At 39.4% G+C, this 27,246-nt stretch overlaps 1 protein-coding gene across 10 annotated transcripts in view; it reads right to left on the reverse strand.

Annotated features, from left to right (window-relative positions):
- Nucleotides 1-27,246, reverse strand: part of IFTAP (intraflagellar transport associated protein) — a 63,956-nt gene that overhangs the window by 16,300 nt on the left and 20,410 nt on the right. For all 10 annotated transcript variants that reach the window (XM_038563006.1, XM_038563007.1, XM_038563005.1 and 7 more), the window contains 3 exons: nucleotides 10,355-10,512; nucleotides 8,853-8,924; nucleotides 7,387-7,453 (listed from right to left, as the gene is read on the reverse strand). In XM_038563006.1, coding sequence (XP_038418934.1) covers nucleotides 7,387-7,453; nucleotides 8,853-8,924; nucleotides 10,355-10,512 — 297 coding nt within the window. The remainder of the gene's footprint in view (nucleotides 1-7,386; nucleotides 7,454-8,852; nucleotides 8,925-10,354; nucleotides 10,513-27,246) is intronic.

The following is a 27,246-nucleotide window of genomic DNA, read 5'->3' on the forward strand; positions in this document are numbered from 1 at the left end:
AGCCCAGGGCCTGATCCTGGAGTCTCGGGATGGAGTCCCATGTCGGGTTCCCTGCAGGGAGCCTGCTTCTCCCTCTGCCTGTGTCTCTGCCTCTCTATCTCTGTGTCTCTCATGAATGAATAAATAAAATTAAAGAAAAAAGATTTAATAAAAATAATTTTTACCACTCCATCAAGAACATTTTCAATGGAAAATAGTATTCACTTTATTTTTAAAAGCACTTCATTTGAGAGTGAGAGAGAGTGTACACAAGTTGGACAGGGGGGAAGAGGGAGAGGGAGAAGAAGACTCCTTGCTGAGCAGAGCCTGACACAGGACCCTAAGAGCCTGACCTGAAGTAAAGTCAAGATGTTTAACTGACTGAGCCAACCAGCATCCCCCTAGCATTCATTTTAATTACAAATTCATGACAATGAAGATTACGATGACTACTAAGTACGGTTTTGTGACACTACCTTGATTTGCACTAAGCTACCAGCATCTTCACCTACATTGCTTTTGCTACATCAGTGCAAATATCAACACTTTTGACCTTCAGACCTTAGGGTTTCCCTAGGATTTCCTAGACCACATCCCCAGGGATCTGCTGGTCTAGGTAATATCAGTCCAATCCCCCCACCAATAGCACTAGAAAAGCTGGATAGATTACCAAAAAAATCAACTATTTAAAGGCATTGGCGAACCACCAGGGCAGCCCAGGACTTGTGGAGACAAAATCCCAGAGACACGGAAAGTACTGAGACCTGAGTCCAACAGTCTAAGATCCTTTACAACTGATGGCATTTACTGATTTGCAAGGAGAAGCTGAGAAGCTGAAATGCAAAGATGAGAGAAGCTAAAAGGCTGAGAAGCTTAGCAGAATTACCAACAGAATCACAGCGCCATGAAGACAAATATTAGAGTTCAGGGCCTCCAAAGAAGGTAGTGCTATGATCTACCCTGAAGGGCTACACCACAGGGGTAAGTAAGAACTAGAAGTAGATCAGCCCCCACAAGGCCTTAAACTAGACTGGATGACGGTGATCATATAAGCTATTACTATATAAGTTATTACTAAGAATAACTGCTAGCAAATGTTAAAGAAAAGCTAATGATAGAAAAAGATAATGTCACTCAGACCCTACATAATATTTTATATACAATGTTCAGCATTCAAACAAAAATTATCAGGTATACAAAGACATGAAATCAAAAGGAAAATGAATAATATATAAATGGACCCACAAGAGATCCCACCAGGTATTAGCATTATAAGGCATGGACTTTAATTTTTTTTTTAAGATTTTATTTATTTACTCATGAGAGACACAGAGAGAGAGAGGCAGAGACACAGGCAGAGGGAGAAGCAGGCTCCCTGCAGGGAGCTCGACGTGGGACTTGATCCCAGGACCCCAGGGTCACACCCTGAGCTGAAGGCAGATGCTCAACTGCTGAGCCACCCAGGCGTCCCAGATGTGAACTTTAAAATAACTACTTATGTGTTCCCCCAAAATACATTAAAAAGTGGAGAATTTCAGCACAGAACTGAAACCTATCAAAACAGATATTCCAGATCTCTTAAAAGCTAAAGTAACTGAGGGGTACCTGGGTGACTCAGTTAGGCATCTGACTCTTGATTTTGGCTCAGGTCATGATCTCAGCATCATGAGATTAAGCCTCACCTCAGGCTCTGTGCTTAGCAGGGCGTCTGCTTAGGATTCTCTCTCTCTCGTTCTCTCTCTCTCTCTTTCTCTCTCTCTCTTTCTCTTTCCCTCTGTCTCTTTCAGCCCCTCATTCTGTCTCTCAAAAAAAAAAAAAAAAAAGCTAAAATATTTGAAAGATTGATGATTGTAGAAGATAGACACAATTCAACAAAGGATTAGTAAATTAGAATATACGTGATAGAAAATATTTTTTTTAATATTTTATTTATTTAAGAGAAAGAACATGTAAAGGTAGGGGGAGGAGCGAGCTGGGGCTCAATACCAGGACCCCAGGGTCATGACCTGAGCCAAAGGCAGATGGTTAACAGACTGAGCACCCAGGAGCCCCAATGGTAGAAAATATTCTAACTGAAGCAAGAAAGGAAATTTTTAAAAGGATAGAAAAGAACATAAAAGATAGATATATGGGACATAGTGAAAAAGTCAAGGCATGAGTAATATTTGAAGAGACAAGAGCTAAGAATTTCCCAATATTTACAAGAATCCCTACAAACCCCAAACAAAATAAATTCAAATAAAACAATACCAAGGCATAGTGAAATTAATGGAAAAACAAAAGAGAGAATTATAAAAGCAGCCAAATGAGGGGAAAACATATTATCTTCGAAGGAACAACAACCGGTTTAACATCCGGTTTCCAACAGTTTTCTACAATTAACACCAGAAAAGAATAAAATATCATCTGTAAAATACTGAAAGAAAATAATTACAAATCTAGAATTCTCAACCCAGCAGAAATAGTGGGAGATGAAATAATACAGTAATGCTGATTAATCCAAAGTAGGCAAAAAATAGGTGAGGGGAGGCATAAAACTGGCAAGACAAGTAGAAAACAAAATTATAAGATACTAGGTTTAAAGCCAAATGTATCAGCAACTACAATAAGTGTAAATGAACTAAATACCCCCAATAAAAGACAAAATTTAGAATGTAGGTGTATAGATGCATATATACAAACCATATGCTGCTTTCAAGAGACACATTAACAAACACCTACTTTGAGAAAAAAGTCGCAGAATAAATAAAAATGGAAACATGAAAAGAGGAAAAACTGAGGGGCATGAAGGACTTACTTCTTTGGGTGGGGATGGCATTTGACAGTGATAATAAATCGTATCCCTCCATCTTTAAATACAGAAACGAAAGAGAAATATAAACAGAAGTCAGAAAGATGGGGATAAAACATGAGCTTTCCAACTAATAGAGCTGAATTTGAAAATAGAGCTTGTCCTACAGCCACGATTGGGCTTTTTACGTATCAACCTTTCCTACAAGTCTAGACCTTGGGATCCCACCTGACAGAAAGTGCACACAGCTGACATGGATCCATCTGGTGTAAGTAGAACTGCTTCACATCACGAGGGCCGTTATAGTCAGGCCTCAGAGAGTCATGCCTCTGGATGTCTGTCTAGAGATGGTTCCTAGCCTCAACTGCACAGGAGAATCACCTGAGAAGCTTTAAAACGGACACACACCAGACCACGGAAAAAGAATCTGGGAAGGCAGGATTCAATTATCTAATTTCTTTTTTAGGCGACTTCATTGTATCTCTAAAGTTAAGGTAGGTATGGCCCCATCTCAAGTGTGTCTACTATGAGAAAGATGGTACAGATATAGATGGGAAGACATACATTTCCAAACAGCATGAAGCCAAAAGAACAAAGAGGTTGATCCATATATATACATAGTTTGTTTTCCCAATCTCTCTAAGTAGATAAAGCCTTACATTTCCCTTGGGGAGAAACAAAGGATTTGGAAGGGCAGAAGTATATTCCCAATTCTGTTCCCTTCTCAGGAATGGAGTAGAAGTGTCCTTGTATAATCCCGAGGATCGGGCAACAAGTTTGTCCTTGTGGCTGACATGGCTTTCGAGCTGGGCTTTCATAGATAGCACACATAAAAATTGGAGGAAGAGGGATAAAGGAACATTCTGAAGCAAGGATTTTTCTTTCTCAATGTTTTTAGTGATCTTCTGGGCCATGAAAGAATGATTGATTGATTGATTGATTGATTGATTGATTTGTAGATTCCACACCCAGCATGGAGCCCAACGCGGGGCCTGAGCTCACAACCCTGAGATCAAGACCTGAGCTGAAATCAAGAGTTGGATTCTTAGCCAACTGAGCCACCTAGGTATCCCCGAAAGAATGAATTTCGACAGTACTAAGTATAAAATAAACAAAATGCCTAAACTAGAAGTTGGCTGAAATAGATCTTTCTGAGCTCAGGACCTTCACATGTGTCATTCTCTATGCTGTTCCTATGTTCTTCTACCCTCCCCTCACCTCGACCCCACCCCTCTCATTTAGTTACCGCCACTCATCCTTCAGATCTCAGGTTCTCAAAGAAATTTCTCTGATCCCACAAATTTAAGTTCCCTTGCTATATGTTCTCATGAGATCTAGAACAATTTCTAATCCTGTATTTGTGATTCTCTGGTTAATGTCTGGGTAATGAATTCAATGAGGACAGAAGCTGGATCTGTTTATCCTTCACTGGATTCCAGGCTCCAGTCATAGCTGTTCCATGTCTGTTGAATAAGAGTCCCAGGACAAAAGCTGCTTAAAATTGCAGATAAGGAAATTTTTTTTTTTTTTTTTAAGGTGACTGATGCCTTCGTTAGAATTGGGAGCACTGGACAGCTTGAAAATGAAAATCCAATAGGGTTGCCAATCTCTGAGCAGGGGTCAGTTGCCTGTTCTCACCCAACACAATCGGCCATAGCATAACCACACTGGCCACCAGTCAAGAGCCCTGCATAAGGCAGTATGATTCTGAGAATAAGACCTTGGGAGACTCTTCGGTCAACTGCACTCAGCCAGAGCACAGGCTCAGCCAGCTGAGGGGGTAAAAAATGAATAAAGATGACCAGGAGATCCTTCCTGCTCTAAGGCCTCAGCATAATAACTAATACCTATTCCAAATAATCATTTTTTCTGGAAAGGAGTCTGGGGCAGGACAGTAATCACCAGGTTAACTACCTTACCTCCAATTCAAAGGAGGAAAAAGTGGTTAACTTGATGTCCAATAACCACAGGGTACCAAGGTTTGTGGCAAATGTTGCCCTCAGACAACTGCTCGATTCAGCTGCCCTGGATTGGCTGCTCTGAAAAACTGTCTCTGCCGGGGCTGCCAAAATGATAAGGCGAATCTTGGGAAAGAATCATGCTTCTGAATCTTGAAGAATATTTATGAAAGCAAATAAGGTGAACAAATAAAATCAGTGATAGAAAACAAATACGCGACTCTCTTCCCTGTTGCCCTGGGCAAATCTGTTGCTTAAACAGTAACAATGGGATCTAATCAGTAAACCTCTCAGCTGCCAAAATTATACAAGCAACTTGCCTATTTAAAATGTCACATTCCCCATCTGATATAAATATCTGCCGTCTGCTCACATTCCTGAAGTGTAATACAAATTAGGCCCAAACTAAAATTCACCTTGGCACAACTGTTTAATTTTTTTTTTCCTTACAAATGACCCAGATCTTGCATTATAAAAATTGTGAAGCCCTGGTGGTACTCTTCAGTAATTGGAATAGATCATTGAAGCCTGGGTTGCTGTTCAGCCCAGCCTGTCCACATTATTTTACACATGCGATGGGCTTGACTAGCTCATTCAAGTCTACCAAGACCTGGTTCAGCCTTAGCAACCTCTTATACACAAATGCAACACTATTTGTTGCCCAATTTCTGGAAAAATCATAGTAGTGAGATGTTTTTATGCTATTTTTTTTAACTAAAGAAACAGATTTGGTAAGAACACACACACACAACTTGAAAAAATGTTTAAAAAGACAATGTGAGGGGATCCCTGAGTGGCTCAGCGGTTTAGCGCCTGCCTTCAGCCCAGGGCGTGATCCTGGAGTTCAGAGATCGAGTCCCACGTCGGGCTCCCTGCATGAAGCCTGCTTCTCCCTCTACCTGTGTCTCTGCCTCTCTCTCTCTCTCTCTCTCTCTCTCTGTCTCTCATGAATAAATAAATACAATCTTAAAAAAAATAAAATACAAATAAAAAAACAATGTGAAAATAATGGAAAAAGTAAAAAGGCTAATTTGAAAGACTGAATATAATCATAATTAAATCTGTTGCCTAGTAAGTTTATGCCAGTATACAGACTTTCTTGCTAATGGCAGGAAGCAAGAAATGTAAGCCATGAAAAAAATGCCCAACCCATACACTTTTGTGCCTTCCTATAAAATTAAATTTATATTGCAAATGTACTACATACAGACCAGAATCACTTGTCTCCAAGTGTCTTCCAAAGACAACTCTATCAGAATCCCCTGGGGTAGTGGTAAAAAAACGCAGATCACTAGCTGTCACCAAAGACTTTCTGAATTAGACTCTCTCTTGTAAAAAAACAGGACCCAGGAATCTGCATTTTTGACATCTCTTCCCCTAAAATACTGTGCTTGCTCTACAAACCTGGCTTCCTGATAAGTCCTTAGCTATCCCTTCTGATCCAATTGGACCCTCTAAGCTGCTCACATAGAGAAATTCAGAGCTGCCTGGGGTTTTAAAGTTAAGAGAACCTCTCCCTGGAGCATGTGATTCCTTTAGATCTCTGATCTCATTTGAACCAAGTAAGTAAGGAAAAAATCTGCAAAGTCTACTGGTTAATAGAGTGCATGAGACACAATCCCTTCAATGGAGTAGTAGTGTGATGTTTGGAAGACGAATAAAAATGTTAACTGCTTCTAATTAACAAAGCCTCTCAAATTTGGGCAACCAGAGAAGCCACAGCAGGGTCTTTCATACAACCAGTTTATAGTGTTGCCACTCCCAAACTGACAACACCCAGCACTGTAACTTGTGTGTGATTATAATAAATAAAATAACTTTCCCCAACAATAATCACCATCATCCATGTTTATGACTACCTAAAAGATTGTAAACAACAATTCAATACCAGCAACCCCTGGGGGGAAACAGCCCCTTTCCAAACATTCAACATTAACTTTGAGATATTCTTGCATATTAAATTAGGAATGAGAATCTTCAAAACAAACAATTCTAATTTTGGATATATTTCAAAGGTCTTTTGAGCGACAAAGGATACCTATGTTTACACAGTAACGTTAAGCAGGAAAGGAAAAAAGGCCTCATCGCATAAACATCAGATGAGACTAGCATTAAACCTCTCCCAGTCCAGCCCAACTGTGAACATGCTCTGAAGAAACATTTACAATATGTATTTAGTCTTTAGTGTTTGGCTTATATATTTAATAAATATTTATAGAAGTAAAGATTTTTATTTTATGATGAATTCTGCTATTTTTATGATCAACTGATATATCACTCAAAAATAATTCAATTTACATGGTGCTTCTAAAAAAAAAAAAAAACAAGAGTTTGACTCAAATGACTCTACTTGAGAAAATTATCCAAAATTCAAACACGGGGTGGGGGCGGGGGGGGCAATGGTAAGGAGGGGGCACCTTTATTTCATTTTAGACCAAAGACTTCACAACCTTCAACAGGCTTTGACCTTTCAGCTGAAATCTTTGTTACTGAAAAAGAAATTGCAGGACTGTAAGCCTTCCCTAAGTCAAGGAAGGTCCAAGTAGGGCTTACCAAAAAGAAAAAAAGAAAAAAAAAGAAGAAGAAGAAGAAGCTGTCTTAAGTCTTATTTGTAGTTTCTAGAAAGAGGTCAAGCAGTATAAAGAGGAAACAGCATACCCTTGCTCATTTGGGGTTGAATCTCTTCATCCACATCCAAATCTTCTAAATCTAGGAAATTGTCTACCTAGGAGAAAGGATTAACATCATTTTATACATATTAGACCTAATGAAAAAATACAATTAAGAATCAATGAATCCACTTCCACAGCATTCAAAGCAAGCAACTGAATCCACTTTTCTTAGTAACTTTTGAGTCCCAGCTAAAGGTCTTTGCATTCACTGTGCTTTCCCAGAGACATCTGAAAGAAGCAGTAAATTGGAAGTTGGCCTAGATTTCATGGGCACCATAGTAAGATCTCTATACTGAAAGGGAAAGAACCGTCTCAGGGGTTTTTGAAAAGGGACTTTGTTCCCAGATTCTCTCCCAAGACATAAACCACCACCAAGACAGGCCAAAACAATCTGTTTTTTGTTTTTGTTTTATGGCTTTTGCTTCTCAAGCAAATGGTGGTGGTGGGTCTGGCTGTTACCATAATGGGCTTTTCACTCTAAAGAGTCAGAGAGAAGGAACTAAAGAAAGCAGAAGAGAAAGGTTCATTCGAAACAAAATCATCTGGCCCCAGGTAAATCACAAGAGAGGTGAGCAGGGCCAAAAATCAAGTGTTCTCTCTTTCCGAGCAAATAAAACCGAAAATTACTTCAAAGGTAAAAAGCAGAGCAAATGACCTTTACAGACACAATAGCAGCATTTCAATGAAAGACTATTCTGCGTGGAATACCGCTCTCCACAGGAAGCTGACAATGAGGCATTTCAGATTAACAAAATGGTAACATTTCAGACACGAACTAATTCATCTCAGGTGAATATCAAGGAGTGTAAATAAGAAAATGATTTCACCACTGGTGCAAAGGAGACTTAGTGGAGCCTCTTACGCTCATGGCCTAAAACATGTTCATAACAAAATACCGTAAAATTACAAATTTACATCTCATAAGTGGAATTCAAAACATAGCCTGGGTCTTCCGTCCCCTAGCTCTACATCCCAGACCACGGCTCTTACGTAGGAATTAAAAATGGTAGCTTCCATGGTTTGTAAGTACATAGCTGCAGTTCTTTCCTGGCATCCAAGTGACAGCAAAAATCTATCTTCTCCACGATGGTTTCAGTACTAAAACTGTTATGCTGTCATTTCTCTTAATGGTGTATGTTCAGGGTGACTAGAGTCATGTTTCTCTGTTGAAGCACCCATTCCATTTGCTAAGCTTTGAGGAATAAGGATCTGGAACCCAGCCAGCCAAGCATAGTTTAAGATATTTAAACATCAATTTAAAAAAAAAAAACATATATATATATATGTATATATATATATATATATATATATATATATATATATATATAGGGACAAAATCTACTGAATTCTCCAATTTTGTATGAGACACAGCAAATGAGTCCTTTGGGATTTTTGTGCTGTTTTTACTTTTTTGTATTTTTTGCCATGGAAGAAAATTGAATCATGCCTTACCTTCACCTTTCCCGCCCGATTCAGATCACCTTGAAAGGAACTGCCAACTTTTTGGCCTTCATCTATCACTATCTGAAAAAAACAGTGAGGACATCTTGATGAGAAAATGAAACAACCAAAAATAAAGGAGCTGATCTTGTAGCCCTTCAGGCAATAAAACTCCCCTTTCCGGTTTTTGTTAATTAGCTATGCATGATGGACCAGATCCACTAAGCCATAGTAGTGGTCAGGGAATAGTTTTCAGGAGGTCTGACTTTTACTTGTGCCTCTAGACTCATCCACAGTGTAACCTAGAGTAAATTACTTAACCTCAGTTTTCTCATGTGTAAAATAGGAACACTCCCCACCTCATTACCCCACCTCCCATCCCATCCCAATGAACCTCTCAAGGACAAACCAGAGAATGCTAATACAACATTTTCAGGTTATTAGGAAACAATATCATTGAACAATTCTTTGCCTCTCCACATGTTGGTTAAACACTCAATAGAAAATATAATTCCAATTGCCAGTGATTACCAGTAGAAAGTGAATCTTCTAGGGGGGAAAAAGAAAAAAGTTCTGGTCCCATAATCATCTCATTGGAAGCAAGTTCTAGAATTAAAGAATCTGTAGGCCTCTGCTGTATATAAACACTCTTCTAACACAGAGACTTTTTTTGTTCCCTCATTTGAAACCACAATCTCATATACAATTTTGTTCACGATAGCACAAAGAAAACATGATGAGCTAGAAAGTAGAAACACAAATGTAAAAAAGGAGAACAGCTTTTACTAGGAGTCCTTAAGAGTTAAAAACCATAGCTAAGGAGAATAAGAATATCGTCTATTAAGTCTTAAAGATTAGGAAGAAAGCATCCAATATTTATTGACTAAATCTTGGAAAAAATAAGAAAATAGTTTTTACTTTAAGAGATGAATCTAGAGCAGATAAAAGAAACTCCCATTTTACACAGAAAACTATAAAAAGGAACTCTTTTGTCCCAAATAGAGGACAAGCTAAAATATGTAAATAATTGCAAGAACTTTTAGATGGTAGTTCCTTAAGCAAACTTAAAAACTTGGGGACAACCAAGTTACCATCATAAACATTAGCTGCTGAAATCATAAAGTGTAATGATGATTTTTAGGGCACCTGAGTGGCCTGAAAGTGCTCAACTGTTGGTTTCAGCTCAGGTCATGATCTCATGGGTTGTAGGACTGGGCTCCATGTCGTCAGGATCTGTGCTCAGTGGGGAGGCTGCTTGAGATTCTCTACCTTTGCCCCTCCCCCAACTCTCACATTCACACACACTTTCTCTCAATAAATAAGTGAATCTTTAAAAAATGAAAAAGAAATGTAATGATGATTTTTAATAGAGTATCCCAATGGCACTTCTTCTAGAATCAGGAGTCTGAGTCACTGATCCAATAACTGTCCAATGTTTCCTATGGTCTACAGTTTCTTTTTTTAATTCATAAAGAATGCTTTTTCCTGTTTCTCTAAGTGTCCTATGGTATTACCTGTTCCTCTTCTGAACATTGTGATGAAACCCGAAGAAATATGGCTTTATTTCTAGGATGATGAACATTTGGTTCATTTTCACAAGCCAATTTTACTGAAGGACATATATTTTCTGAAGACTCGGTTCCACATGCTCCTCTTTTGGTCACATTTTTCTCTGAAATGATAAGCTACATATTAGAAAATATATACCACACCCAGTCTAGTTTATTTTGTGTTTCCTGAGAGTCTTTCTTCCAAAGAACAACAAAATGCTTTTCAGAATCTACAAGCTGAATGCTTGAGATACTAAGCACTCTAAACTCTACAAAATTATTACTAAAAATGCACAGAAAGATAACATTATTTCACTTACTTTTCAATAATACTTATTAAGTGCTTACTACATACACAGCACTGTTCTCACCCATTATTAAAAAGTCAATAAAGTACAGTATTTATTTCAAAACTTAAACATTATCTATCTCATTTTTTTCTAAATTTGAGGGGAGGTTTTCCTTATATGGAAGCAAAGTATGAGTGATTTTGGAAAATTTGTAAGAGAAAAAAATTAAAATTAGATCACTCATAATCCTAAAAACAGAAAAGTTGTAACAATTTTTTCAATGACTTTCTCATATCTTATCTGTGCATTCATATACTACTAAAAAGCAATGTTTAACTACTCTTGACTATTTAAAACTATAAACAACTAATACCTTTGTACTAAATCTATACACATGCATTATTATTTTCTTAGGCTAAGGGAAGTCTAAGATTAATTTTAAATTAAGAGATTGAGAAAATTATAATATGATGCCATTAACAGAAATACGGGAGATAAATTCGGATGAGAGATAATGAATGAAGGTCTGATCAGTTTCATTTGGGTTGCTGGTAGAAATTGTGAGGGAAATGTCCCAGAAGGAGCTGCAAATGTAGGTTAAAACGTGGGAGAGAGATCACAGCTATAGGTAAATATCTGGTAAAAATTATATTGGGATAATGGCTTAAGCCATAAAATCGTTTTGTATATTAGAATTAATAATTAGGGTTAACATTTATTGAGTGTCAGATACTCTTTTATGAGCATCTCATAAATCTCATTTAAGGCCCCCACAACCCTAAAGGTAGGGACCATTGGTATCCCCATTTTACAGATGAGGAAACCAAGGCCTACAGAGAGAGAGAGTAATTTGTTCAAAGTTACACAGCTGGTAAATAGCACAGTGGGGATTTGAACCCAGGCCTTTGACTCAGAATCCACACTCCCAACCACAGTGCTATGTCACCTAGAGTAATACAGCAAATGAAGGCAAAGAGTCCTTGGAGAACAGAAGAATGAAGCAGAAAAAAAAAAAAAAAAATCCCAGAAAAGAGACAAAGAAGAAAAGTTTACAATAGCACAGGAAAAACCAAGGGTGCACAGTACATTCCAAAACCAGAACTGGCTTGCTGCGAATGACAATAGGAAATACAGGAATCTAAACAGTAATTGATAGAAAAGCGATAAAGAGACTCAAAAGAGGCTAAGTGGCAGAAATCAAGCTATAAGCAGACTGGGGAACCCTGTCCATCCCCTGATGGTTCTCTACCATCAAAGGGCTCCAGAGCCACAAGGACTATCTAATGTGTGAACTTTGTAGGCAGGTTACGAAACAGCCTAACCAGCCTAGTGGCCATGCTTGTTTCTCTTGAGCTATTAATTTCCCGGCATCAGAATCAGTAAGACTCTTGTTCACAGCCTGGTGCAAGTCCAGAGTCCTTTGTCTGCTTCCTTCTACCCCGTCATTGGCAGAATTAAGACCTGTAGGGTTATCAATAGGACATTACCACAGGAACATTGCTGGAGCACAGAGATACACTAACCTAGTCTATAACAGGGTATTAATACTCAAGAAGCTGGGGGCACCCGGGTGGCTCAGTCGGTTAAGCATCTGCTTCAGCTCAGGTCCTGATCCAGGAGTCTGGGGATCAAGCCCCACATGGGGCTCCCTGCTCAGAGAGGGAGTCTACTTCTACCTCCCCCTCTGCAGCATCCCCTGCTTGTGCTGGTTTGCATGCTCTCATTCTCTCTCTCTGTCAAATAAATAAATAAAATCTTCAAAAAGAAAAAAAAAAAAAAACTCCACAAGGCAGAGAGGGAAAATGTAAATACAGACTGCATCAATTTCTCTTTAAAAGGGTTGTATTCATAAATAACACAAGCTCAGGCCTGCTGTCCCTACTGACCTCTACACCAGCATCCATGACTCCTAGCTAGCTTCCACTGGGAGCGTAGAAACTCTGATGCGAAGCACCAGCCTTGGCAGCTGGCAGGGAGGGGTAGGGAGGGGCAGGAGGAGGTAGTTGGGAGGGTTGCCAAGAACACTGCCCGAGTAACCAACCAGCACTACAGAAGATCAGATAAGTGAGACAGAGATGGTCCTAGGACTTATCCTCCTAGACTTCTTCCCCTTTTACAGCTGCTGAGAGGTCCTAAATCAGTCCCTAAGGCAAAGCTATGCAATGGTAGCAGGGTGGAGCAAGATACGGTGGAAATGCTTGGAAACAGGAGGAATTACCTGGGGAATGAAATGGTTCCTCAAACTCCATCAGAGTTACAGGCAAGACTTCCTGTGGCTACCTGCATTCCTCAGTGCACTGTTCTAACAGGAGGGGGTACAGTTTCCCTTCTCCCTGCTTATCCTTTAAGGCTAGCACAACCTAAATCTAGTCTTGACTAAGAAAATACTACGTCCCAGCAACTATTGTAATAGTCTATTGACTTCACTACCTGAAAAGCACACTGAAGTCTGGGAAGAACAGATGCTCTGTAAGGACAGAGTTCTATTTATTCTCATACTCACTCAGTGTACGCCTCTGCCATTTTCAACAAAACACCCAGGTTATTTGACAGAGAACCAGATGAAACTCCTTTAAACCAAAAAGCAATAGGTGACAAAGTCCCAGCTTCTGATGCTGATGTTGAGCTACTGTTGGGGTCTCAGATCTAACGAAATATCTTGCTCGTCCTTTTAAAACTTCCTTCCGTAAACACAAAGCTTTCATTTAAAAAAAAAAAAAAAAAAATACCAGAAGACTCAGAAAAGAACTTGTTCTCTCTCTGATGGGCCTACGGTTTAAGCCTCTTTCCTGAACCTTGAAAGTAGTTTCCGGAGAATATATACTCTATCACTCCAAAGACCCAGAAGTGCTTCTCATAAAGGCTTTTATCATTTTTTGAAAAAACAGCAAATAATAAATCTCTTGGCAGAATAAGATAGGGGAAAAAAAAGTTCTTTTTTCAATATGATAATGTCAAAATGGCAGATGCTGGCGCAGCCCAGAATCCAAAGTGGCCTGAAGCCTGATCAGAGGGCCAGCTGCTGCCTCCCAGAGTTATCCTGGTGGCAATCCAAACGTGCCACCCAAGTGTCCGTCTCATCTCCTTCTGTTGCTGTGTTCCATCAGAGAGTCCTTTTCCCCCTTTCATCTTATCCTCAATGTTTCTTTCTTTGAAATAAGTGTCAGACATAATACACTTTAGAAATCTAGCAGCAATATTTCAGAGCACAAGTAGGTTATCGAGACCTGAAAGAGAGTTTCTTTGGGCATTTCTGAGTCAAAACTTCAATACGGATGAAACAAAGGCTCTTTTTTTTTTTTCTTAAAGGTTTCATTATTCTGAAGCAACGGAATTTCAATTTTCTTTTGATACCAAACAGACAAGCTTCCAACAGATCTCCCTTACAAGGCCACCAACTATATCTACTGTGTCTAATTTCAGGCCAAGGAAAAAGATTGCACTCCTTGAAGAGGTGGAAACCACAGATGCCTTGATAAATTAAACACTAATCACATATTGATTGCATATCTTCCAGATGAAAGTGATCACTTTTAGAGAATCTAATTTTGAAAAAAAGAAAAAAGAAGAAAAAAAAAAAAAACCTTAAAAAAAATTTCAAATGTATTCATACAAAAGCCAGACTAGACTAAACCCCATATGATGATGCTGAGAAGCATCACCACACTTGCAGGAGAGTTTTCACAGATCAACACGACCAACATCAGAATTCATGACCAAATCCTGACGGCAACCTCGAGTGTCAGTACTTCTGCGCCATGGTCAATGGCAATATAAATCAAGAGCATGTTCCCAGTCACGAAGAGGTATTGACTATGTTGCTAGAAGGAAAGAAAAATTCATGAGGGGAAATTCTGTGCAACAGTGGGTAGTTGCAAAAAGCCCTCTGCAAAGAGAATAGGGGATAAGCAATCATGCTTATAACAAGGTTGGGTATTTTGAAAGTTAGGGGGTGATTTTCACATTATATTCCTAGCCTAGAGCAATGTTTCTCTGGACAATAATATTTGCTCTTGATTTGTCCAGCCAAACTACTTCACTCCACTGCTTCCTGATCACATGCTCCTTGGTATCTGGCCTCCCCTGGAGCGATAGTCGTTAGGATTAAATAAGCAATTTAAAAACCAATCAATCATAAATCAGAATAAATCCAAAGAAGCTAAATTCGGCAGACAAATGTTTTGTCTAAATTCCCTTTGCAGTGCTCTGAATTCCAACTGTTTTATGTTCTTCATTTGAAAGGGCATAGGGAGGAGAGGATTACCTCAGCCTGGCCAGTCAGGAATAATTGTGCTTTCCCCGAGGCTGGATGATAATTGACTCATTATTCACAGTCATAGCTCTCAAGCTGCCAAGACACAAATGCACAACCCTGGCCTGGAAAAACGTGTGTCAAAGCCCAAGATGAGGGACACAACAGCAGTAAGTTGAAATTTTTGAAACATCCAGTTTGAGGTACTTACAGGGAGAAAAATGTGAAGAGAGCGCAAAGGAGCTGAAAGTTGATTTACAGGAAGAAAATCTGAGTGGCAGTTGAGTTACGCAATCCATTCCATCTGAAAAGTTATATTCTGGGCATCAACTATATGCAAGCTGACAAAGTCGGGCAAGACCCAGTCTCTGCCCTTACTGAGTTTGCAAACGAAGAAGTTATGCCAGGTATGCCGACCACCGAAAGAGAACACAAGTATGGCAGGCAACGTGAGGGAGTACAAAGTAAGAGAATGCTAGAAATCGCAATACATTTGAGAGAATCACATAGGCGTGGAGCATCCGAGCCGGGCTTTGAAAGACAGCGACGATTTCAACAGACAGGCGAGCCCTGCTGAGGTTATCCCACAGAGGAAAAATTGCATGAGCAAAGCCCCCATGGTGGGAGAGCACGGGGCCTATGGAAGAGTCCCAAAGTATTCCAGGAAGATGGGAGCACACACCCAGAGACACCTGGAAGGGCTGATATTTGGAAGGCCTGACAAAACCTCGGTAGTTTACCTAGGCCCTTGGGAGTCACAATCAGAGCTGTGCTCTAATACATGAAATGGGTAGAATGGGGCGGACTAGATCAGACACTGGAGCTAGCAGTACAGGTAGTAATCCGGGCAAGAACAAAAGGGAACCTCAGCAAAGGATTTAAGAAAGGAAAAAAGAGCTCACAAAGGGAGTTCTTTTTTTTTTTTTTTGTCTCTAAAACAGAAAGGAAGATATTATCTCCAAGTGGTTATATTTCTTCCCTCTAGATAACTCAGAATATTCACCTTATCTTCCCACTGCGATCTGTACTGTTCTTTTAATTTGGCACACCTTAAGTGACTTTTTTTTTTTCAACAATCTCTGTGATGATGGTAGTAGATAATACAGCACGCTTGCAACCTGTGAAATGGATTACATGTTGGTGCAAAGAGGCAACACATGTCACCCCGTAAGATAAGCTCACCTTCCCGATGGATTTAGCCAAGGCTACAGAAGGGAGGGGGCCCACAGTAGCAGCAGATACAGCGCATTTGAGCACAACTTCCCTTAGCTCCCAGAGTCCTTAACCGGGTGACTGCTGCTGTTGACAGTCTACACAAGGTAGGATCTTGTTGCATCCAAGAAGTTCCTTTCTCTTCGTATCGCAATCCTTACCTACCTAAAACTTTCTAGTCTATGTACACAGTTTATTTTCTTAGTAAGAAATATTTCAAACAGGCTTTCCTCGTTCTTGAGACAAATTCAGAGTCACAAGGCCATATGCTCATCCAGTGAAGAACGTACGGTAAAAAAAATCTAAATATCGGTGATTAGTAGCTCTACCTCTTGGTTACTGAGGCACCATTTACAAAATTCACTTATTTTACATGTACAATTCAATGATTTTTAGTAAACACAGAGTTGTGTGACCATCGCCACAATTAAGTCTTTAGGTCATTTCCATCGCTCCAAAAAGATCTCTGGTGCTCGTCTGCAGTCACTCCCTATTCCTATGTCCAACTACAGGTGACCACTCATCTACTTTTTATAGCTACAGATTTGCTTTCTCTAGACATTCCATATGAATGTGATCTCACAATAGTCTTTGTGCCTGACTTCTTCACTCCACATAACATCTTTGAGGCTCATCTGTGTTGTAGCATGTGGCAGTACTTCGCTCCTTTTTATCCACTGTCTGGATGCAGCCCATTTTGTTTTTTCCATTCACCAGTGAATGGACATGTGAATGGCTTCCACATTTTGTACCCCCTTGATTCTGATGTTGAGTTTGATCCAAGGACCACCACTGCTAACACAACTCAGTGCCACAACAGGATGAAACCAAAACAAAAGACAAGGACAGAGTGCCAGCTTCCCTCCACACCCAGACAATGGGAAGAATGCACATACTCGCTGAAGCTAAAATTCTCTGATCGTCTTCTCTCCTTACATGGTCACAGCCTTAGCAGGAGGCCACTCTACTATGTGGTCCTGTTTTCTTCAAATTTGTCTGAAATTACCTGAAACTACCTTTCTTATTGTTCATTGTCTAGCTCTTCCCACTCAAGTGTAAGCTTAAGGAAAGGAGGGACCTCTCTGTCAGGAAATTACTTACTCCCAGTTCCTGAAAGGGAAAATATCCCTTCTCCACACCAAAGGGCATGTTAACATTTAAGACTGAAGGTACAGTGATGCTCGACCCTTCAACCAGTGAGTTCACCTTTGCTGAGCTGGAAGACTCAAGGAGGAGTTAAGAAAGTCATAAGACACGGCCTCTGCCTGTGAGAAACATAGAATTTATTCGCTTAAAACTCTTACTCAAAGGCACAACATTTTGCGTATCTTTCAGCCAGCATTTCCACATCTAAGAATTTATGCAAAAGAAATAATTATGTGGGTAAAGATTTCACTACAAAGCTAAAAATGTCTAATCTATTCCCTTGAAAAATTTTTACTTAATCAAGGCCTTAGATTTTGCATCTCTTTGAATTTCACGTGTAAAAATTTATCCAAAGGCCATAAATAAGAAGAGTACAAAGATGTAGCTATTGGAAAAATAAATATATAAATAAGGCCAAAGGCATTGCTAGGACATACAAGGCTACCCATAGGCATGACTTGTCTGCCCCACACCTGCACACCCTCTGACCTCAGCTCCCCCCTCACCCTTGCCCGTGCCACTCTGGTCACAATGACCTCCTCCCTGCTCCTCGACCATGCTGGGCGCTGCTGTCACCAGGCCTCCACATGGGTTGTTCCCTTGGCCTCAAATCCTTTTCTTTCGAGAATCCACAGGCTTTACTCCACCAGCTCCTACTAATCTTCATTCAAAGGAGGCCTAATCAGATCACTCTACATAATAATGCAACCATATAACCCCCCGCCAGCACTCATGATCCCCCAAATCCTGCTCTGTATATTTTTTTTCTTCTTTCCCAGAGCAGTTACTATCTTCTAACACAAACATTTTTATTTCTTATGTTTACCGTCTGTGGCTTTCTCTCCCTTCTAGGATGCAAAGTGCCTGAAGGTAATGACCTTTGTCTCTTTTGGCCACTTATGTGAGCAGTACTTGGCACACAGTAGGTGTTCAATAGACATTTACTGAATGAATGAGGATGTGCAATATAGCATCACTTGTAATAGCCAAAAATTGGAAATAACTGAATGTCCAACAAAAAAGAGAATGGTTAAATAAATTATGGCATATCCACATAATTGAATACTATGCAGTCTTTAATAATTCTGTTAAATAATCATATTTATTAATTGGGAAGTTCATCATATATTATGTGAAAAAGCAAGTTACAAAAAGTATGTATAGTATGATATCACTTTTATAAAATGTTTATAATAAATTTGCAGAATATATAAGTGGATGAAAATATCCAGTTGACCCTGTACTATAATTTAGCTACTATTAATATAAATAAATAAATATAAATATGTATGTGTGGTTTTTGCATATATAATTATTTAAACCTCATAATACATCTGTGAGTTAGAGGTTATTATATCCATTTTACGGATGATAACACTGAAACTCAGAGATTTTTTTTTTTTTTTAAGATTTCATTTATTTATTCATGAGAGACACAGAGAGAGAGAGGCAAAGACACAGGCAGAGGGAGAAGCAGGCTCTGTGCAGGGATCCCAATGTGGGATTTGATCCCGGGTCTCCAGGATCACACCCTGGGCTGAAGGCAGGAGCTAAACCCCTGAGCCACCCAAGGATCCCCTGAAACTCAGAGATTTTAAAAACTTTCCTAAGACCACCTCGTTAGGAAGCAGCAGAGCTCAGATTCAAATCCTCGTTGTCTCTAAGTCTGTATTTGTATCTATACACAAACTAAAACAGAACAATTCAGCAAGGAGGTGTACACCCATGGTTTATCTCTAACACACAGGATTACAGTTTTATTAATTAGTTAATTGGATATAGCCTTACCTGTATGAAACAGACACCTCACATAACCATGGCTTAAATGGGATGGAAGTTTATTTCTCTCTCATGCGCTAATACAGATGCAGATAAGCCATGATAATACGGTTATTCTGTTTCACAGAATCATGCCAGAACCCAGACTCCCTCTTTTCTGCTCTCTTATCCCTAGGGCACCACCCCTTCTCTAACATGGTCCAGGATGGTACATGACCACACCCTTGCTCCAGGCAAGATGATTTAAAAGAGAGAGAGAGAGAGAGGAAAGCATGTACCTCTGTTCCCTTCTGTTATTAGGAAGGCATGGTTTAAGATACTGTATCAGGGAGGCACCAAAATAAAGCAGCTCAAACAAGAATTTCATTTCTCTCTCAAGTAACAGTTTAGGGCAAGTGGGCAAGCTCTGTTCCATGAGATGGTCCAGGGATCCAGGCTGGCAGGCTGCTCTGCCATCTTTGGCACATGGCTTTCATCTCTGTATCTACTAAGGATTGCTCCCACAACTGCCTATTTCCAGCCAGGGGAAAAGGATTCAAAGAGTCTAGGGCATGTTTCTTAAAGATAGCACCCCGAAGTTACATGTATCCATTCCCTCACTTCTTATTGGCACAAACTTAGGCAAACAGCTCTACCCAGCTGCAAGGACGCTGGGAAATGTCATCTTTATTCTGAGGGACCAAGGAGCAGCTAAAAATGTTACTGCTGTAGAAAGAGTAAATTTTGGGGGATCTTTGGGTGGTGCAGCGGTTTGGCGCCTGCCTTTGGCCCAGGGCGCGATCCTGGAGACTCGGGATCGAATCCCACGTCGGGCTTCTGGTGCATGGAGCCTGCTTCTCTCTCTGCCTGTGTCTCTGCCCCCCCCCCCCCCCCCCGTGACTATCATGAATAAATAAATAAAATCTTTAAAAAAACAAAAAAAAGAAAGAGTAAATTTTCTGGTTTTCCTGTCTGTGTGTGAGTGTGTGTTCATGCCTCTGTTATTTTGTAACTTTCCCACCACGAACAAAAAATAAACTTATCTGTAGAGGTGAAAAGCATTTGATCTAACCAAGTGTCTTCTAATCTCCAATCTAGGGAGATAAGCTATATGTATCTCCTTTCTTCTTAAAAAGTCTTTCCTAGAGATACTAAGAAAAAAAAAAAAAACCACATCTACATACACATTTCATTTACATTTTTTATATTATAGACCCCAGATTCTTTTAATATTCAACTTTGATGTCCCTCTTTTACATCAAGGTTACCTAGTCATAAAATTTTACACTTGAATAAGTCTTTAAAAGTACCCTCATGTATGAAATACACAGCAAAAAAAGGTACCAAACACACTAAAATTATTAGAGGCACATTTCCTAGAAGTATAGGCAACAAGAGGCCTCTATGTCCATGTTGTCTCCCAAGGCTCTTGCCCATGCACTTGCTAATGGCAAAATGCTCATAAAGAACACACCTCTTCTGGTAATGACACAAGTAGCCAGATTTCCCTGTGATAGAGTAACTCTAGCCTGTACACACATGCTCTATCATCCTTTGCACTTGGGACAGAATGTATGCTGAACCAAAGGGTCACCCTAAAATTCTGTAAGCGAGTATAACCTAGCATCTGTATCAGCAAGATTACAGTAAAATTATTCCTGTAACCCATCATTCTTTTTTACTGTCAAAGTTCCCTTTAAATAATATAAAATGGTGACATTAAACAAGACTATGACTAAAGTAAAACTATGGTTCTTGCCCTATGGATGGGGGGTGTAGACAATTTCATGAAAGCTGTGGACCTTATCCTTAGGAAAAATGCAACATATACAAAAGCATTTTGTGGAATACATACATCTCCCCGTATCTCTCCTTGATCTCATCGAGGGCATATTTCCAAAAGTTGGTCCAGGAGTCAAGGCTCTTGGTCTGTACACTAGCATTGCTGAGCCACAATCTGGGGACTGATTCCCCAAGAATCCACGTTTTAATAAGCATCTCCCAGGTGATACTTAAGGTAAGATGCCCAAGTAGAGATTCCTTGGAGTAGAACGTAATAATAGAGAATTAAAAAGAGAGGGAGGTCCAGGTTCCTTGTTATGGAATGGAGTACGTCACAGGGATGAAAGGTAACAGCACAAGACTATAGTCAATGGAATTTTAATAGGGTTGTATGGTGACAGATGGTAGCTACACACATGGTGAGCACACTACAAAGTACACAGTTGTTGAATCACAGTGTTGTATACCTGAAACTAATGTAACACTGTGTGTCAATTACACTTCAATTAAAAAAAAAAAATGTAGTATCTGATATCTTTGTCAAAGTATCTAAATACCTTTGCATAAGGTTCTGTGCAAACATACTACGTAGTCTATCCACCAGAGGCCAGTGTAGGATTGTTCCCTCAACTGTGTGGTCTTACACGATACAGTAGACCCCACATTCCACAATATATACCATACAGACTTGGTTTTCTGACTCCATCAAGGAACAGGACGTGGACAGCTAACACTATAAACAAATATTTTACCTATTTTATATTGTAGATTCAAGATTTAATATTTAACCTCGATGTTTCTCTTTTAAATCATAAATCATCCCTATAAATGAAACGACACTGGAGTACATCTTTAAAACCTACCGGTACCTTCACGTATATGTCACCTGATTCACATCCCAACCATATGAGACACACGGAACAGGAAAAATTATCCCTGATTTACAGATTCAGGGAGATCAAGTGGCAGGCCTGCAGTGACAAAGAATTAATACGTGCCTAGACCAGGTCTTCTGAATCCTACGCTCCAACAGAACCCTTTCCATTACACTGGCCCTGCCCGCAACAAAATGAGAAATATAAGGGCAGTCCACTAAACTCTTCATAAAACTAAATCCCAGCAACCTAAGAAATTTTCCTTCACCCTGAGATCAGGCTCTTCCTCTGCTGCCTGCACAGCGGTGCATCGACCTAGACACCTCTTTTATTCACACTGGTTGGAGAAAGGCAGGGCAAGTAATTTTTTCTCTCTCCTTTACAAATAAATGCTTTTTAGGGGTTTTCAAGCTTTATGAGGCAGAACAGCAACTTCTGCACAAATCTGTCACAATCTAGGGCTCATTCATTGGCATACAGCATTAGGGCAATGCAAGAACACATTTAAATTGTTACAGGTCTTTCACACTCCCTCATTTTTTGAGGGTACTGCAGCATGTCCCTCATAATTTTTTTTTAAAGCTTGAAGTCAGAAAAGGAGAAAAAGCAGTCTGAAAACAATCATTCTGATTGTTCTTTTTTAAACTCATAGCGAGTATTTATTCTAATCTACAACTGAGTCCCCCAGACCAAAGGCAATATTCTGGATATTATTTTATCAGCACTATGCAAAGAGTGGTTAGTATTACTTTACCAATTGACCTCTAAGCATTCAGTCTGTTTGACTGCTAGTGTGCCTTCACACATCTAGAGCATTTGAAACACGGAGCACACAGAAATAAGTAAGAATGACATCTCAGACTAGAGGACTCTGTCTCATTCATTTTCTATTCCCAGATTTTAGCTCGATGCCTAAAATATAGCACAGGAACACAGTCGAAACTGAAACGACCTCAACATTTGTAAGAACTGCATGGATACTTGAACTGAGGGCTAAGCTTAACACCCAGAAATTAGATGACTGGCTACAAGTCACAAAAAGCATAACTGATGGAGAAGAAAGGGGAAATGCGGCACTCGATCCAAAATCCCTTTTTTCTAATCAGCAATCCATACACACAAAACCAAATGCAAAGGTAGACTTATGGTAGGCTTAGCCCAGAAACACATGAAGATAGTATGATTCTTCTCCGTGCTTTGAGGACAATGAGCTTCCTGGCACCACTTTAATCTATCTGATTTGGAGGAATTCAAGTGAGGGGGTGGGGAGATAGTAACAACCTCAGACTAGACAGACTGTGGTTTGATTTTCATACAAAGATGAGTTGGATTGCAATAAAGTTTCCTGTTTGAATCCTTTTGGGTTTAGCTGACCATTTCAAAGAAAATATTATTGTTCCACAGCTGAAAGATTCCAGATTTGAAAGCCACTCACATTTGAATACAGACCCGCTCAACTGAATCAAAGAACACAGTCTTACAACCACCTTGGTTTCAAGTTAAGGAATTTATTCTTTCTCTTCAAGTATAACAATACGTTGAACAGTGATTAGTAAAAAATATAATGTCTCAAGTGAAAGACAAACACATCCAAAACACCTGCGCATTCATTTAGTATTGTTTCCATCAGCTACTTACAGGCTGACTGTGACCATCTTAAAAGTTTATTTGGCCACTAGCAGTTTTCTGCTCCTATTTTGTAAAAGTTCAAGATTCCATTTGCCTAAGAAAATTCACCTCTCTCATTCATATGCACACACAATGTATATATATAATATATACATGTTGAAAACATACAAAGAAAATTATTCTTTATTTGTACACCAACCAAACTAAAAAGCTATGATATTTTATTTCACTGAGAAAACACACTGGAAATTTATTGCAACAAAATACTATGCATTAAAAACACTGCCAAAAATAAAGTTAATGGTTATAATTCAAAATGTTGTAAATACTTAAACACATTTTCTCTCCTTTATCCAATTACACCTGAACTACAGGAGACACAAAACAAATGATCATCTATGGACCAAACATTCATGTGTAGAATATGAATTGTAACAAACGCAGCTGAAGATTTACGCTAATACATCTAAAACAAAATAGCTTAATAAGCTCAAAATGTATCATGATTCTCAGGGGGCGGAAATCTCCTTCCAGCACTGAACTGGTGGTTTTCTGTGTTTCCTAATTTGTCAATCTGTTCCCTAAATGTAGTGATTTAGTGATGACAAAAGAAATAGAGAAACAATGAAAATTGCTTAATTATAGTTTACAGATGTTCCCCCAGAAAAAGAATAGGTTAATGCTGCTGGTGCTGTTTCTTCCACAGGGCTCTGCTATAAACTCACTTTGTGCAACACTTTTTCCTCCTTCGGCCTTCTTGGTATATTTGGTACTGTGTTTTGACAAAGAAGTCACATCCATATGGCTACTGATATAAAAACCAATATAAATCAATATAAAACCATGAACTTTTTTCTTCTTTTATTCTTTTCAGCCAATACCAAAAAGTAAAAAATTAATGAAAAGCTTTGACAGGGCTTCCTTATTCTCTCCCTTGGGATGCCAGGCTAATTAGTGGGGTTTTCCTCATATGATGCCTCCTACAACTTTCTCTTGAGGTTAACATGGCAATGACCTATGTCTTAAGTCAAAGTAAGTTTACTGCTATTTGCCGTTTTCCACTGTGCACTTCACTGTTAAACTCACATTTGCAAAAGTGCCTCCCAAGCTGCTTTTTTTTTTTTTCCTCAGTGTGACTAACGGAAAAAAGAAAAAAAAGAGAGAGAAACAGAAAGACACTGCAAATGGCCTGTGAAGTAAAAACACCACTCACTATTCAGTAGGGAATTAAAGTGAGTGATAACAACTGCACAGAAAACGTGGCGTGAGTGCCACCTGGAAGCAGAAAGCCGGGCAGTTCGTTTCCAGCTTCCTCTGGCAGGCAATCTGCCAGTTGCAAGGGTATCAAAACAATGTTAAGCCCGCTGGTCTCTGTCTAATTCTCGACTGAAAACAACTGCAAAAGGCTACACAGCAAGGATTATTTGTTGTTGTTGTGTTTTCTTTTTATGAGAGAAAGCTGTTTTTATGCTCCACTGAAATTCCTTGCCTGCTCTGAGATTGGTAAGAGGGCCAGCTGCTTTCTATATTTTTCTCTGCGGTATTTTTCTACAGCAGATTTTAAATGCATCCTTCAGACTGGGAAGAGGCTCTTTGCACCACTATGGAAGTTTAAAGATGCGTTTTTCTAACGTTCCAATTCAATAGAGCTTTGGGGACCAAAATGATATGTCAGCTTTGGAGGTGTGTTGTTTTATGCGCTGTCACCACTTTCATTTTTAATTACATTTTTTAGAAGTTGTCACGTATGAGAAGTGATATTCCTTTGGCTGAACTGACAACTCATAACTTATCAGGCCGGAAGTATAAAAGCAAATCCCAGCCCAGGATTGTAAGCTCTTGACAGAACAGACGCTCAATAAGGAAAGAAACAAAAGCCTCCTGAAATGAGAACTGCACACCTTTGAACAAGTCACTCGGCCTCTGTGGGCCTTGGCCTCTCCCAGGAAAGACACTTGTGACTCATCTTTGACTCCTTCTTCTCCCTCATCTGGTGTCATTCACCTGCTGCCAAGTGCTGTGAGAATCTCATCAGCCTTCCCTGCTCTACGTGTCCCCCTCCACTGCCCTGCTCCACATCTCCACAGACGTGCTTCGGCTCAGGGTCCTTGCTGGTCTCCCTGACTCCAATTGTTTCTCTCCTTTTCTTCCTCTGCCTTTCAAAATCACTTGCCATGTCTGCTTCTCTGTGTGGGGAACTGCATTATCAGAACTGTCGTCTAAACCAGTGGTTCTCAAGACTAGTGGTACATCCAGCCATATTATCAGTTAAGAGCCCTGTGAACCTAAAAATTCCTAGACCCCTCACTATAGAGCCTCTTGTTTATTAAGCCCAGGATAGTGTCTGGATATCTTTAGTCTCATACGAGTTTGGTATTATAAAGGGTTTTTGGGGGGCACCTGGGTGGCTCAAGGGTTGAGCGTCTGCCTTCGGGTTAGGTCATGATCCTGGCGTCCCAGGATCGAATCCTGCATCGGGCTCCCTGCAGGGAGCCTGCTTCTCCCTCTGCCTCTGTCTCTGCCTCTGTCTCTGTGTCTCTCATGAATAAATAAAATCTTTTAAAAATAATAAAAATAAAAATAAATAAAACTTAAACTAAGTGAAATTTAAAACTCAGTAGGCAGCACTAGCCACATTTCAAGTACCCAACTGCCTGCCACATGTGATTACAGCCTCTGTTGTATTGGACAATGCAGACCTAATGATCACATCATATGGTAACTGTACATTCCTGAAATTTGCAATGGTGATAGAGCATTGGCATAGCTTCTTAAAGAACTAAACGTGAATAAAATTAAAAGGATGGATTAAGCTCTCTTATGGTTACATAAGATTACTAAAAACTAAGAAAAATTGAAACCCCTTTAGATGCTTTGTAACTCTTAAGAGTTTGGAACAATGAAAGGCCAGACCAACACCAGTCTGTAAAGCCACAGGCACTGGCCATTTGTCCTGAATATTCTACCTTAGAGGGAATTTAACTAAAATATTAACAGGTATCAATGGAGAAGGGAGGCTGAATTGATGGGATATTTTTCAAAGATATGTTGAAAGAATAATAAAATGCTTAAAAGCACAAAGTATTGCAAGCAAAATGAGAATGGCATAAAGAAAACTAGAAACGAAATCACACATCAAAATCAGAAACAAGATCTTTGATCTAGACATAAGGAAACAGGTTAAAGTAGATAAATACAGCAGTGCCTAGGAAGCTGTTATGTGGTAATACAGAAACTGGTAGGATCACTGGGGAATGGAGCCTGTGCGTTTTAAGATTGAGAGAATGAAAAACAAAGACTTATTTAACAATCATAAAAATCACAGATTCATTTCAATTTCCAAACTATTTTAAGTTAAACAGTTGGTAAAGTGCATAACTTGAGAGAAAATTGATCATGTCGCCTGAAGAACAAAATCAGAACAATAAATGTGTGTGTGTGTGTGTGAGAGAGAGAGAGAGAGAGAGAGATTGAGAACTGGATGTAACTACTGTAACCCCATCCCACCCCAAGGTTTCTACTATATGTAACAAAATGGACTTGAAAAGATTGAATGTCCATTTCTAAGTCATTGGCTTCTTAAATATAGAATTTCGGTGTGACTGCAATATGAGAAGTCACTAACACTAAAAAATGGGAGTAGACGTCTCCCAAATCAGATCATGGGGTAATCCTGGTGTGGAAAGAAATTAGAAATGACTCTCACCCTTACTAAAACAAGGCTACGTCTCCACCTCCGCCATACCTTAAAAAATATACACATTAATACTAAGACAAATGGAAATGTGATCCAAAGGACAATCAACAATGGAGGCATTTTTTAACATCTTTAATTTGGCTCTCAGCTGTCAAAATTTCCTGCACTCTATTTTATTTATGTCTTAGGACCCAAGGCAAGTTTTGGTTCAGTGG

The sequence above is a fragment of the Canis lupus genome, chromosome 18 (assembly GCF_011100685.1).
Source record: "Canis lupus familiaris isolate Mischka breed German Shepherd chromosome 18, alternate assembly UU_Cfam_GSD_1.0, whole genome shotgun sequence".
NCBI classification, from domain to species: Eukaryota; Metazoa; Chordata; class Mammalia; order Carnivora; family Canidae; genus Canis; species Canis lupus.